At 56.4% G+C, this 15,309-nt stretch overlaps 1 protein-coding gene across 4 annotated transcripts in view; it reads left to right on the forward strand.

The window, feature by feature from the left end:
• ITPK1 (inositol-tetrakisphosphate 1-kinase) overlaps window positions 1–15,309 on the forward strand; it is a 159,506-nt gene that overhangs the window by 134,426 nt on the left and 9,771 nt on the right. For all 4 annotated transcript variants that reach the window (XM_040256608.1, XM_040256605.1, XM_040256607.1 and 1 more), the window contains 4 exons: window positions 3,109–3,207; window positions 3,492–3,532; window positions 7,251–7,416; window positions 12,884–12,951. In XM_040256608.1, the coding sequence (XP_040112542.1) occupies window positions 3,109–3,207; window positions 3,492–3,532; window positions 7,251–7,416; window positions 12,884–12,951 (374 nt within the window). The remainder of the gene's footprint in view (window positions 1–3,108; window positions 3,208–3,491; window positions 3,533–7,250; window positions 7,417–12,883; window positions 12,952–15,309) is intronic.

Consider the following 15,309-nt stretch of genomic DNA (forward strand, 5'->3'; position numbering starts at 1 on the left):
GGGTTACTGGTCTTTTTTATTGTTTGGTTGTTAATAGTTTTTCATGTATTTTGGATACTAGACTCTTGGCAGATACATGATTTGCAAATATTTTCCCCCATTCTTTGAGTTGTTTTCTTGATAGTGTCCTTCAAAGCACAGAAGTTTTAAATTTTGACAATGTCAAATATGTCTATTTTTTACTTCGGTTGCTTGTGCTTCTGGTGTCTAAGAAACCATGTCTAATCCAAGGTCATAAAGACCTACACCTGTGTGTTCTTCCAAGTGTTTTATAGTTTTAGCTGAAATGCTTTTGCTACATCTATTGATAGGACTGTGTGAGTTTTGTCCTTTTATTCTGTTAATAAGAGCAGGCACTTTTCTGCTAGGGAGGCTGTGGTCAGTAGCCTGAACTTGGGATCCAGCTGGCCAGGGATGAGCCCCCCAACCACACCCCTTATTCACTGTGTGACCCTGGACAGGGAACTTCACCTCTCTGTGCCTCATTCCTGTATCTTTAAAATGGGGGTAACAGCACCTCCTTATGGGGCTCTCATGAAGGTGAATGATTGTTTTGCAGACTACATAGAACAGTTTTGGCACGTTAACAAGTGGGGTTTCTTGAGTGTTGGCCGTTAGCCATGACGTTAGGTGGAAAGCTTTGATGACCTGGGGTGGGGAGGGCATTGAAGGCAAATCTATAGTAAAAGCCTAGACAGCGTACTAAAAAGCGGAGACATCACTTTGCCAACAAAGGTCCATATAGTCAAAGCTATAGTTTTTCCAGCAGTCATGTATGGATGTGAGAGTTGGACCATAAAGGAGGCTGAGCGCCGAAGAATTGATGCTTTTGAACTGTGGTGCTGGAGAAGCCCCTTGAGAGTCCCTTGGACTGCAAGGAGATCCAACCAGTCCATCCTAAAGGAAGTCAGCCCTGACTGTTCATTGGAGGGACTGATGCTGAAGCTCCAATTCTTTGGCCACCTGATGCAATGAGCCAACTCATTGGAAAAGATCGTGATGCTGGGAAAGATTGAGGGCAAGAGGAGAAGGGGGCGAGAGAGGATGAGATGGTTAGATGGCATCCCTGACTCAATGGACATGAGTTTGAGCAAGCTCCGGGAGATGGTGATGGACAGGAAAGCCTGGCGTGCTGTAGTCCATGGGGTTGCAAAGAGTTATACATGACTTAGTGACTAAACAACAAATGATAAAAGATTCACCTGCTCCAAAAAATCTGGAAGCTCTTAACAGGATGCCGTCTGTTTGCCTCCAGGGATCTCTGAGCTTTCCCGTGGGAGGGCTGGGGCCAGGATGGGTCCCCTGCCAGACCAGGTGGGTGCTGCTGCAAGCCGGCCTGCTGCCACACCCTTTAGTTTGTTTGGCCTGGAGTCTCACACCCCATTAGGGCCTGGCTAGAGGGTATACAGCAGGGAGCCTTTGCACAGATCACCGCCTCCCTCCCTGCCTGCCAGCCCCTCACCAGTGTTTCCACCCCGGCTCTGACTCTGGGCAGGAGGTGCAGAAACAGGGCCCCATTTAAATAATGGCTTAGAGCTAAGAGCCAGGACAACCCACCCAGTCCCTCCCTCGATGCTCTGATTTTCCTGGCTTCTCTCTTCCTGACCTGCCATGTGAGCCCAGCTCCTTGTCCTACCCTGGATGTGACTGTCCAGTGACCTTGGGCAAGGACTGCCTGTTTCAGCCTCTGTGAGGAACATGAGTGCTCCAAGCAGAGGGCCCGCCTCGCCGTCCACCAGGGCTCCTCCCTTGCTGGGTCCCTGAGAAACTCTGCCCACCCCAGAATCTGCCATCACTCTGTGCCTGTTTGGACTTTGGACTTTGCTGGTGGGGGGTGAGGAGGGAAATGAAAGCACTCTTAATATACCCTGTGTAATTCTTGGCACTTGCTTTTTATGAGATATGTGAAGCTGGATCGTACCTTGGTTTTAATGTTTTAATGTACTGACCTCCTAGCCAGCCAAGTCGCTAGAAGCTGTTGGAGACAAGCTGCTTTGTTGTTTGGTTTCCAAGTTTGTGGGTGTGTGTGTGGGGGGTCACCCCCCATCTCACTAACGCTCAGCCTTTCCCGGCCCCTGTGCCCAGAAATACAGGGTGGTCCTACCTCCTGAGGAGCCGGTGCCCTGACTGGGGACGGAGGTAGACAAAGTAGTAATAACAAGCCAGTGGTGCGATTTAGCAATCTGCAGAGAGATTTAGAATGCATTTTGTTTCCCCACGGATGGTTTTTTCTGCCTTCATTTGGTGCCTGGCTCCAGGATCATCCTGACAGAGCACACCCATCTTCCAGAGGTTATCAGAAAACTGAACACGCCAGGAACCCACCGGGTGGATGTGCAGAGAAGGCGGGCAGCCCCCTGAGACTGAGGACTTAGGAAAGCAGAGGCAGGGGATCTGGGTGGGGGCTGGGCGGGGCTGGAGTCTGGCAGCCAGAGGAGGTCGGGAGTGTGTGCTTGTCCGTGGCCCATCCATGTGACGGTGGTGGCAGAAGCCCCTCTGTTAGGCATGAGAGGCTCCAGGAGAGGGGTCCCTGTGTGACAGCAAGCCCCTCTTTAATCCCTACCCAGCCTCAGCATCTCCTCCACCCCCGGCCCTCCCATCCTCATAGGATTATTTGCAGACTTCAGACGTGATGTATGCAAAGCCTTCAGCAATGCGGGCTTTAGGCTAAGAGCTGAAGGGCTGGAGTCATCCTCTGATGATCATTAAGCCAGTACCGTGTATGGAGGGGCGTCTTCACTGCCCCCGGAAAGTGTTCATAGTTGATGGAGTGCAAATTCGAGTCACAAAACAGCATCGCGTTGTCAAGCGCTGTGTGTGTGCGTGCTCACAAGCCCAAGTGTGGACTGAGGAGGTGGAGTTGAGTCAGTCTGGTTTTCACTTTTCTTTGATCTTCAGGCTTTGCTGTTATCACGTGTCGGTCCCGTCCTTATGGGAATGCTATTGACAGTAGTTAATGACTGTGCCCTCGTTCCTGGGGCACGTGTACGCATGTGTGTCTGCACGCCCACGGGTGACTTCTGGGTGTGGGCTGCTGGATGGGGCGGGCAGGGGTGCTGAGGGGCCCCACGGAGCAGACAGTGCTGACGCGGGCTTCTCCGTCCCCAGATGACAGGATCTGCTCGCCACCCTTCATGGAGCTCACGAGCCTATGCGGGGATGACACCATGCGACTCCTGGAGGAGAACGGCCTGGCCTTCCCGTTCAGTGAGCACCTGATCTCCTGGGGGTGGGGGGAGGCCTCAGCCGCCCGGGGAGGGCATGGCCTCGGTCCCTGGGTGGTAAGGGCCTGGCCTGATGGTGACCATCTAGCGCCCCTGAGGGCAGATGCTGGCCCTGGTGGAGTCAGTCTGTCTCCTCAGCTCCCCACGAGCCCCTTCCCTACCCCAGGGACCACAGGAGGTTTTGAGAGTTTCTCTCCGTATCTGCCAGGCTGGGCTTTGTAGGTGAGTAACCTTGCTAACTCCTGTTTTTCTCTCCCCAACCCACAGTTTGCAAAACCAGAGTGGCTCATGGCACCAACTCTCACGAGGTGAGTGGAGGAGTTGACGACTTGATAGCCCCGTCCCCTTCCACCCTCCTGGCTCCCCTGCCCCTGCCTCCCCGCTCCACCCCGCTCCTTTCAGCTCAGTGTCTCTCTGGGACCCTGACAGCCCTGCTGCTGGATCCCACCGCACCAGCTGGTGGCTCGGTACCCTGTCTCCACCTGCACCTTGGGCCTCTCCTGCCCCAAGGCTGGGATGGGCATGCCGGCCCTCTTTGAGCCCGTGCGAGCCACACCACCATCTGACCTTCCTCTGGCCCGTCAGCGTCGGTCACTTCCTGCTCTGGGCCGGGCACAGGCCTGCTCCCCCACCCCAAAAAGATCCTGTCACTGCCCCTAAGTCTGCAGGTCCTGCTGAATCGGGGAAGGGGGTGGGAGGAGGAAGGCACTCGACCTGCTGTGCACGTGATCCCCCCACCCTCACGTTCATTCTTGTACTCACCCAGTGGCCATTCACCTTGGGTGCTGAGGGAAAGATGCCTGAGATGAGAGTCCTGTCCCAGTGGGGGAGACAGGGTCCCGGAGGCAGAGAGTGCCAGCGGGTATGGTGTGGGAGGCCGGGTGGAGGAGGCCTTCTCGGGGCAAGCGGAGCCGGTGGCCAAGCAGGGGCTCGGCTTAGTCTGTCACCCTCTTGGGGAATCACGTCTGGGACGTTGCCTCCAGGGGCACAGCCCAGCCTGGGGACCCCTTTGTGAGGCGTGTGGGAGGACACCCTGGGCGGTAGAGGCTTGACCCTCCTGGAAGGCCCTGTGGGAGAGCCTGTCCTGGGCAGCCCCACCATCAGAAATGCTCCCCCACAACCTCACGACGACACGTGGACAAACCCAGCAGCAGCGCCCTGTAGATTTAGGTCGCGTCTTTGTCCCTGGCGTGTATCTATGGGGAAACGTCTCTAAACAGAATATGTGTCCCCATGGTGCGGTATATGCTGTGATGAAGCCAAGGGGTCCCTTTGCTTGTGGGCAGGAAGGTGGGGCCAGGAAATCCCTGCGTGTGGCTGAGGTCCGCTGTCTCCTGAGGTCTGGAGCCCTCGTGGAGCCTCCCCATCTGGGCCTGCCTGGGCTCCATGCCTGGGACTTGCTCCTGGGCCAGACCCGGGGGTGGGGGGACAGGAAGGCTTCAGAGCAGCCAGACCATGGCCCTGGAACCCACAGTCCCCTCACCAGCACTGGACCCCCAGCCTTCCAGCTGACCCATTACACCACTGGACAATCCCTCTGTTGGTCAGTGCCTTGGGGTTGTTCAGGACAGAAGGGCAACTGCAGTCATTAGTGTGAGTAGACCATTCAAATGCAGAGCAGGTCAGCCTGCTGGGAGAAAACTGCTTCTGCTGTTGACACAACAGCTTTAGAGTCACTCCCAGCTGGGACCAGGTCTGGCTGTGTGCACTGCCAGCTATGTGACTTTGGGCAGATGACCCAGCCTCTCTGAGTTTCTGTCCTGCACTTGTAACTGGGGATGTGATGGCTGATGTGAAGGGTAAGGGAGTTAGTTGCCAGAACTGCTGTGCTGCCGTGGGCTCTGAGCCAGGGAATATTTGATACGTTGAGGTTAGCAGCAGCAGCAGCAGCGGTGGTGGCTTCCCAGGTGGCTCAGTAGTAAAGAATCTGCCTGCCATGCAGGAGACAGGAGTTCGATCCCTGCTTAGGGAAGATCTCCTGGAGGAGGAAATGGCAGTCCACTCCAGTATTCTTGCCTGAAAAATCACATGGGCAGAGGAGCCTGGCAGGCTACAGTCCAAAAGAGTCACACGTGACTGAAGTGACTAAAGAGGTGTAGCCAGTTGCCCTGCAGCCTGCTAGGTCTTTGCAGAAGGGGCAGGGGTCTACTTCCTTCAGGAGAGTCTTGACTCCATGGGGTCAGCTTGACTTAAGGTGTTTCACCCCTCAGTCCAGCTCTCCGGGTCTGGCTCGTAGATGTACACGTGTGTGCCATGGCCCCTTCCCCCCTTTCCCCATCCCTGGGGCTCCCCAACCCACTGTGTGCTCTTTCTGGGGGGAGGGGGTTCCTCTGCTGGGTAGGCGTCAAGAACAGAGCTCCAAGATTGGGGTCTGGAGTGTTGCAGGTTCCTGGGAGGCTGGTAGCATCAGAGGACTGCCCCCTCTGGTGGGGCGCCCTCCATGGCATGAGCCCAGAGGGGGCCAGGCTCCATCCCACCTCTGGGGTGCCTGGTGATGTTGAGTGCAGTGAGGACGGAGGACACCTCTGTGTACATGGTTAGCTTTACACTGGAAAGGGGGCTTTCCGATTGGGGTCTCACCCGGACCCCAGCCTGCTGAGTCCTGCTTCTGATTGCTCAGTCCCTAGCTCAGTCAACCAAAATCAGGACTTTTTGTTTTTATTTTATGTTCATGATTTGATTTCTTGTTCTGGTGTAAGCACTTGAGTTTGTTCCACAGTGAAATACCACTCCTCCTTAAAAAAAAAATATTGAGCCCAAAGCTCAGAGGACCCCCAGAGCTACCCCATGGTGGCTCCTGATGCTATTTTACAGGTGATAAAAATGGAGCTTAAACGGCTTACGCAGCAAGTGCCAGGTACGGGACTTGAACTCATGTCTGGCTCTCTCACTCTCATCGGCAGGCTAGGGAGCTATTCACTGTGATGTGCACGCGCGCGCATACACACACACTTGTTTCACTATGGTATATACACACACATTTATTTCCCCATGTGGCCTGGATCTCTACCCCTGCCCCACCCAGCTGGGCACCAGGCATGTTGGGGTGGTGCTCTGTGACGGTTTGTTGAGAGGTGACAGCTAGTGTGGGCAGCCAGCTGTTCAGCCCTGTTATCCCCTCCCTGGGCAGTAGCCCTGGGCAGCTGGTGGCTCCTTGCTGTGGCCCCGAGGACTGGATGAAACATTCATCGTGGCAGCTGCTGGCTCTGGTGGGCCCTGGGCAGACTCAGCCTCAGCCCAACACAGGGAGGTTTTGTCCAGTCGCCCTCCCCTCCCCCGCCCACCTTGACCTCTGTCCCCTGCCAGATCCTCCTGTTGGAGGCCTTTGTCCCCAGAGGAATCAGGACCCAGGAGTGGAATGTTCCCATTCCTTAGCGCTCAGTATGTAATGTGGGCAGGGCTGGGGGCTGCTGGACTGCATCCCTTTCTGGGCTCTGTCACTTGCCAGCAGCCTCTAAGTGCCTCAGGCCTCAGTTTCCTCATCTGTAAAAGGGGCATGATGTCCGTGCCCACCTTGGGGCAGGATGTGAGGATGACACCAGGTGACTCAGGTAAAGTGATTATACCAGGGCCAGGGGTGTCATGAGTTCTCAAGAGGCAGCTGTTATCATTGTACAAGGCCTCCCAACCCCTGATCCCTTGTCCTCCGCTTCTTGCCCCTACCCCCTCGGTGGCCCACTTCCCACCGCCAAAGTCTTTGTAGAGGGATCTCTACAAAGGGGTGAGTAGTACACAGCCCAGGGGACCCTGTTCTATGGATACAGTGTGAGTAGTGGGATTGTGCAGTGCACAGCCAGCTCAACCATACATGGCAGGCCTGACGGTGCAGGATTTCCAAATCCCCCACAGCAGGAGTGGATGGAGCCCAGGTGTTCTGCTCGAGGCCCACCCCACTCACTCTGGGTTGAGACTGGGGAGGCCTCGTGCCACCAGGCTGAGATGGCCCTTGGTGGCGATGCTCTGGACAGTGATAAGGCCGAGGAGGCGGTAGACTCTGACCAAGCCCTTGGCCCCCTGTCTCCCCAGATGGCCATCGTGTTCAACCAGGAGGGCCTGAGCGCCATCCAGCCTCCCTGCGTGGTCCAGAATTTCATCAACCACAATGCTGTCTTGTACAAGGTGTTTGTGGTTGGCGAGTCCTACACCGTGGTCCAGCGGCCCTCGCTGAAGAACTTCTCTGCGGGCACGTCAGGTAAGCAGGCTTCACACTGTCCGGGATGCCTGTGCTCAGGGGCGCGCCTGGGACACAGCACCGGCCTCCTGTCCTTCGGCACTGACCCTGGTCACCCCAGGTTATTTCTGGAGGGAGGAGAGATGATCTGAAGGTTGGCAGAGTTGTGTCCAGTAGGTGAAGAGGCCTTGGAGCATGAGTGGGAAACCCGTGTCCCAACCAGGTCCGTCGAAGGGGCTCCGTGCACCTCAGCTACCATAAGCTCGGGGAAGAACTTGAGAGCTTTCTGCACCCAGGCTGCTTCCCGGGGCCCCTCGTGATAAGGAGGCTCACCAAGAACACACTGGACTGGGTGACGGGCTCTTCAGAGCAGCCGGGAAGGGAGGGGCCCAGGTGTTTTGAGGGCCAGAGCACTGGCTGCTTTACTGTGTCTCCTTTTTCCAGCTGGGAAACACTGAGTCACCTGCTGCCTCTGCAGCCCCTGAGGTGGACGCGAGCTCTGTTAGGAGTTATGCTGGGGCACAGGATTTGCCAGCTGTGGGCCCCGGGCAGGTCAGGAGTGGATACGGGTGGGGACCATATTGGTGAGCATATTCTGGACCAGTGAATGATGGCCCCAAGTGTCCCTCAGCTGTCACACAGTGGTGGCATTTGTGGGGAGCTGCCCCATCTGAGGGTATCCTCTCGGGAGGCCGAGGGGCTCCAAGCCCTCAGCTTTTCTTCAGCTGCTCACCAGCTCCAGGTGACCCTTGGCTATTGCAAAAACTGACACTTAAGGATTTGGTGGTATTGGGGCCGCTCAAAAGACTGCTCTAGTGGTTCTGGAGGCTTCCTCAAGGCCAGTTCCAGGAACCTTTGGAACAGGGGCAGAGTCTCTGGAATAAGCATGGTGATCCCCTGGATGGAGGACATGGGTCACCCCTGGTTTGCTCTCAGTCACTGTGCGCTTCTCTCTGCACGGAAAACCCGCCGTCAGCAGACACGGTCCCAGGCTGCTGAGCAGACAAATGTGTCAGTCTAAAATCCCTCTGCCCGGGACTGCCTGTCACTGTCCGCTCCTCGTGGCTGCAAGCCACTCCCCTTGGACCAAGTCCAGCTGTTCCTGTCCTCTCTCAGCCATTCTTCCCTTTAACACAACCCAGAGAGCAGACACTTTGGAAACGTGTGTCTCTTTCCCCTGACCTTCTGAGTGCAGGCGGCTCTCCCTGCCAGGCGGGGCTTTTAGGGCGTCCACATACCAGTCCCTGCTTCCACCCACTGGGGTGATGGAATGATTGGGGGTGAGGGACCAATGTCGGGAAGGGTCTTTCTGTATGTAACTGTATATTAGCAAGAAACATTGTTAGCAGTTGTGGGCAGGATAAGGCCAATATTTTTTAATCCTCTTTATATTGTTTCCTGGTTTTTAAGAATATGTTTAAATCTACAGCAAATGTATTAAGGGAAGAATAAGTTTACTTTATGCAATTGTTTCCCTTTTTTCTTATTTTACCCTAAATCACTCCATCTCTTAAAGAAACATACCACCTGGTTTCCTTCCTTTCCATGCAACAATTGTCCCCCGCTTTCCCCTGGTTGCTAAGGGCTGGCTAGTTTCCGTCTGGGAACCGCCAGTGGCAGGGCGTGGGCTCTGAGTGCTGTCTCAGAACGAGGGCTCCACATCTGTGTCTTCTCGTGGCCATTCTGGGCTGCCAGTTTACCGTAATACGCAGGCTGCGTGCTCAGTTGTGTGCAACTCTTTGTGACCCTAGGGACTGTAGCCAGGCTTCTCCGTCCATGAGATTTCCCAGGCAAGAATACTGTAGTGGGTTGCCAGGGGATCTTCCTGACCCAGGGATCGAACTTGCATCTCCTGTGACTTCTGCATTGCAGGCTGGTTCTTTACCGCCGAGCCCCTGGGAAAGCCCAAATGCATTGACTGGGACCGAGCAGATCAGTGGAGAAACACAGGGCTAGCAGAGGAGTGTTTACTATGCTCAGGGAAGCTGAGTGGCTTTCTGTGTGTCCATCCCTCCATCCCCAAAGCTGATTCCGTGGCCACCATCTTCAGGGCATCAGGCCATCCAGCTGGTCTGGGTTTTGTCCTTTTCACGCGTGTGTTCTCTTAACAGATGAAAAGCACAGCGTAACAGTGGCCCTTTAAGCTGGACCAGCTGAGCAGGGGGCTTTGGGCCTCTGGCTGTTTCCAGCCCCCTCCCATCTCTCTGGTCCCTGCTGTCCTGCATGGCAGGCCCTCCAGGTTCCCCGTCCGCGCAGGGAGGTGGGGGCTCCTCGAGTGGGGTTCTTTTGACCTGCGGTCGTTATGAGGACACCACCTCTCCCTCCACAGCTGTGTTCTTTTGGTTTTCAGGTGTCCTTTTGGTTTGCATCTGTTAGCATCTCCGAAGTCAGGTCAGACAGCCAACGTCTCACAGTTGCCTTGGCTGGAACCAAGGTGACGTTTTTACCGAGAGAGTTGAGGCTGGCCTGTGCCGACCCCTGGCCATGTTTCTGTGCCGCCTCCCCCACCACCCCCGCCCGCCCTGCCCTCCTCCCCCCCAGTTCAGTGGGAGAACTATTGCCGTTTCTTTTCCCCTTCAGACACAGCGCCTTTGTTGTCTCCGCTTCCTGGGCCTTTTTTCCCTTAGGGGTATGTACATAAAGGAAGGATACCGATGACCACATAGGGCAGGGGTCACCAGGCTTTTTTGCTGGAAAAGTCCAGAAGAAGTATTTCTAGCTCTGTCATCATCCATGTTGCCTAAGAGCCCCTGTAGACAACATGTAAGTGAATGGGCGGGGCTGCGTTCCAATAAACCTCTATTTACAGTCGCAGATGGCGGGGCCCGATCTGGTGATCTTTCATCATCGAGAACCCTGCCGGTGTAGCAGAGGCTGTATTTCCTTGAACCTGCCTCGTGCCCAGCCCTGTGCCGGAGCGAGGATCCAGCAGGGGACTGGATAGTCAGCCAGGTGTCCTGCTCAGATTCTAGTGGGAGAAACTGCACAGGGAAGAAGTCGTGAAAGGATGAACTGTGCACAGATGAGGGGCCCCGGAGGAAGCGAGGGGTCCTGGGACACTGCTGGATGAGGGGACCACTCGAGCAGGGCAGCCGGGGCTAGAGGTCTGGGAGGAGATGTGGACCACTGTCTGTAGCACCGTGACATGCTGCCCGCCCCTCCCCCAAGGAGACATGTGAAGATGAAGCAAATGAAGCTAAGAAGGTGTGGCCGCAGTTCACAGCTGCACTAGAGTCGCGGGGATATTTGGGGGCTAAACATGTGCCCTGCTCTTCCTCTTTTGAACCTGTTTTCCTCATCTGTAAATTGGGCACAAAGACACCCATATTCCACTTATTGTCTCCCCTCTCCTGTGGACATTCGTGGTGGATCTTCACTGGGCTCTATGTGTCGCGGGACTAGCCCAGGAACAGAGAAGGGACGAGCTCCCCACCTCCAGGGTACTCCTGTGATCAAGGTGCAAGGGCCCAGCCAGGTTTATCAGCAGGGGATCTTGAAGCTGCCCAAGAAGCTGGCGCCAGGGGATGCTCCAATCCTGCCTGACCTGTCTCGGCTTCCACAATCTTCCTGGATCACCAAAAGGCTGGAAGCTGCTCCCTCTCCACCTGGGCCTGCTCAAGCTGCACGTGGAGAAGGCTCTGAGCGAAGGGCAGCTCCCATCACCCTGCTGAACAGTCCTCTGGCTGGAGCCCCCAGTTCAGAGTTAGCCAGGAGGAGAAACAAGTCCCCTTTGAAATGGTCCACACTTTGGATCTTGCCCCAAGAAGCTGCCGGGTGACATGGTCTGTCCAGTTCAATGGGCGCTGGGTACACCCCTCTGAGCACCCAGTTCTTTCCCTTTCTTGCATAGCTAAGCATCTACGTTGTTCTCTGTGGCTTCCAAGCCTCCTGAACTGGCTGTGTCCACTTGCTCTGGGTGGCCCTTCTCTCCTCAGGCCTACTCTGCCACTCTGGCCATTGCCCTTGGGTCCCATTTGGTGGGTGGGAGGCGCCCTGAGCTCAGCGGGGCCAGGCTGGGCTACAGGCTGAGAAGGTGGGCAGTGCCTGCAGAGTCTGGAAGGCCCATCCCAGCTGCTTAAGCCCTGCTCTGACCTCTGGCCCATGGGGCTTGCTACCCCCGAAGGCTCAGTCTTCTTGTTTGTCGGCGCTCAAGAGTAGAGGTCAGTGTGGCTGCTTGGCGCAAGTCCTGCAGGGTGTTTATTTTCCCCAGGCTCCTCCCCAGGACCGTCTCTCGTGCCCCCCGTCTGGACTGGCTCTGGTCGGAGCGGTAGGAGGACTGTCGGGCACACCGGGGCGGCAAGGGGCCTGTGTGCCCCGCTAGCGGGAAAGATGCCAGGTACATCTCAGCGCCTGCCTGCTTGGCCTCCGCCCAAATCACTTCCTCATGCATGATTGTTGCGGCGCTGTAACCCTGGAGCTGGCGGTGGGGGCGTTGGCAACCAGAACAGGTGCCCCCGCAGTTCAGCCCCCGGCACACAGCGGCGCCCAGCGGGGCCGTTCCTGTCCTGGGTCTCAGGGCTGAGCAATGTGTCCTGGGGGAACGGGAGCCACAACGCCTCACCCAAAAGGACCAAAGCAGAGGCTGCCAGGGCCACATAGGGGCTTGTGGCCTGTGTCCTTCTTGGGGTGAGGTGGGGTGGGATCCTAGTGTGATGATGGTCTTTACCAGGGCTCTCAACCCTGAGGCTCCTAGTTTTGTGATCCGTGCATTTGCACACTTCCAAGTGCTGGAGAGCATGTTTCTGACCAAATGATGTGCCTTTACTCTGCAGGGCATGAGTGAACAAAACTACTGCTCATCACTCTAATAATCTTGGGATTGAGATTATTAATCTGCCTCTCCATGGGACTGAGGGGTCCCCGGGGGCAGTGGGAGCTGGGAGAGATATGCAGGAAGATGTGGAGGGTACTTCAGGTGGCTCTGCCTGTTTCCAAAGCCAGGCAGAAATTATTCTCTATGCTTTCTTGGATGGATCCTACAAAAGCCCAAGTTCTGATTTCCTATTATTTTCCCCTAAATAACTGGGAAACAGCAGAACCCTTTGTGTCTTAAACATTCACATGCCCTGTGGCAGCCTAAATGTGCCTGAAAAGGCATTCCATGGGCAGAACCAGGAGGGGTTGGGGATGCTGGATTAAGTGGCTCCACGTCCATAAGATGCGCTGGACACACTCTGGGGAAGGGGCCTAGGTATTGGGGAAAACCAGGTATGATACTGTAAGATGAGAGTGGAGGGGAGGTGCGCTCATCAAGCCATTCGTTGTTATATGGGAAGAAAAATTGAAACAGGAGCCCTGACTCGGCGCATGTCGCTCCATGGTGTCCTGTCTGGGGTGGGAGGGGGCCCAGGTGGCTGCTGCTGGACCCTAAGCCCTAAGGCACCACGGCCTGTGGCTGGGGTGGTGCTGCCCCCTGGTGTCAGATGGTGGAATCGCTGTCTCTGCCTCGAGCTTCTAACTCTGGCTCCTTCCCGTCTTTGCTTTTCAGACCGCGAGTCCATCTTCTTCAACAGCCACAACGTGTCGAAGCCAGAGTCCTCATCGGTCCTGACCGCGGTATGTCCCTCCCGCTGAGCCTGGGGTGGGGTGACGTTGGCTCTCCAGCAGGGCAGGGTGGCAGGACCTTCCCCGCCAGGCCGGGGACCCCGGGGGGTTCCAGAGACCCCCCCTCTTCCTTGCTTGCTTTGCGCCTCCGTGGCAACAGCCGTCACAGCCATGCCCACTCACACCTCACTCAGGCGGACGGTTGTCTAACTTCTCCCATGTGAGGAAGCCCCCCAGTTGTGAGGAATTTGAAGGCCTGCTTTCTAAGCTGCCTTGTCCAGATTTACTTAAAAAAAAAAAAATGAGGCAAGAGACAGCAGCATGTCAGTTTTCCTTTTTTCTTTCCTTGTCCATATGAGTCCAGTAAGCGCTTGTTGAGCTCCTGCTGTGCACTGCTGCAGCTGCCGGGGTGGCTCACGGTGGGGAGTGGGCTCGGGGCTGCCATTCTGTCAATGGTGCTGGGCATCAGGTTCCATCCTCTAGCCCGAAACAGCCTTGCAGGGGTGGACAGATGTCTCTGCTTTCCTGAGGGGAGAGCTACGCTCAACCAGGTTAAATAACTTGTCTAAACCCACAGGGCTCCTCATGCAAGGACAGAGATGAGAGCTGACCCCAGATTAGTCTGATTTCAAAGCTGGGTCTTGCAGGAATTCGGGTTTCTTACCTCCCTGGCAGTTGCTGAGCAGTTAGAAATCGACACTGTGCCATGCCCTGCTGTTCCTCTGTGTCCCCAGAGCCGGTGGCCTCTGCCGCCACTGCCTCTGAACCGAGCCCTCTGCCTGGTCTCCAGCTCCCGTATGCCACAGCCCTCCCGGCCGTTCTGGAAGGGTTCGCCCGTGTCTCCTCCACAGCGGACCCCTGCCTCTGGGCCTCATTCCTCTCCGTTCCATGCTAGGGCCTGTGCTTGCCCATGACCCGCTGTCCCCCGACCCAGGCCACCGGTCCCATTTCTCGTTTGTTCCTGGTTCCTTTGAGGAGCCGGCCATGTACCGAGGGTTCAACGGAGCACAGGCATGGCAGGGACCTGGAGTGAGCACCACCCTCCCTCGGGATGTTGATAGACGTAACCCAGGAACAAGTTCTGTGGTCAGGGATGCTTAGAGAACAACCAGATTCTAAAGAAAACCCCTCGGCACCTGGCGTGCACATTCTAAGACTGAGATAGGTGTTCTGTGCAAAAGAATGTCCTGGTCTCATGAAAGCTCAGAAACCTCAGGGTGGCCTCCCTGCAAGGCTCCCAGACCTTATTTAGCCAGTGACTCTTGGAGGGGGGTCAGCATTCCACAGCCTTACAGAGAAGCTGTCCCGGCTGCCCCCCTAGCACAGTGTGGCCCTTGCCACCACTGGGCTGTTAACAGAGGCCAGAGGGTCACCGTGAGGGCTGGAAGCAAAGTTGTCTTCCTGGTTTATCACCCGCCTGTGACTCAGCCCATGTCTCCATCTGTTACGTGGGAAAGGTCAGCCTGGAGACATTGCAAGGCCTTCTCTCCACCTTCCGGCCCTGCCATCATCTCTCCCTTCCCCTCAGCTCGTGACTGCTGTGCAGGGGTCCTCCAGGGCTGGTAACACATAAACAAGGAAAGGGAAACGCAGTCGGCCATCCCCTTTCCATTCGGGATGGTGGACCCTCCTGCACAGACACGTGCGTTCCCAGGTACGAGTATCCACACAAGCCTTTAGCATCCTCCCGCCCCGTGGGGTCCCTCCAGTCCCCTTTGTGGCCTCGTGCAGGTGCAGGGAGCCCTGCTTCCCTCCCTGGCCGGACGCCCCTGAGGGTGGACGCGACTCCCACCTGCCTGGCAGGCCCCCACACCAGTACGGGCTACTAGTTGAGAGCAACACTGAATGAGACAGCCTGGAGTCAGAAAGCTCCACAGCCTTCCAGCTGTGGCGAGTCGAGTCGTCTCTCTGAGCCTCAGTTTCCCCAAACTGCCCCTAGAATGGTCCTGGGACTCAGGGAGTCCCTGGATGAAAGCACCCCACACCATGTCAGGCTCAGTCAGTGTTGCTGATGAGGGTGCCCAGGAGTTCACCTCAGCACCTCTGTCGCCTTCTCGTTGCAGACAGGCAGAGGGCTGCAAAAGGATGTCTGAGGTCCCTTCGCTGAGCTGAGAACGCGCTTTTATAAACAGCCGGTCATGTGGCTTTTGTGATGGAGCAACGGCCACGGGTCCCCTTGCTGCCGGGCCTGCGCCGCGGGCCTGACTCGGTAGCTTTGTGGATCCTCACCACAGTCCCTCGGCGGCAGTGTTTTTAGTATTCCGTTTACCCAGGCGAGAAAGCAGGACCCGGCAGGGCCCATTACAGCTCAGAGCACGCGGCGGAGCCGGGGCAGTGCCAGGCATCCCCAGGACCGGTGGCTGAGCTGCT

Source organism: Oryx dammah, unplaced genomic scaffold (assembly GCF_014754425.2).
Source record: "Oryx dammah isolate SB20612 unplaced genomic scaffold, SCBI_Odam_1.1 HiC_scaffold_16, whole genome shotgun sequence".
Classification (NCBI taxonomy): Eukaryota; Metazoa; Chordata; class Mammalia; order Artiodactyla; family Bovidae; genus Oryx; species Oryx dammah.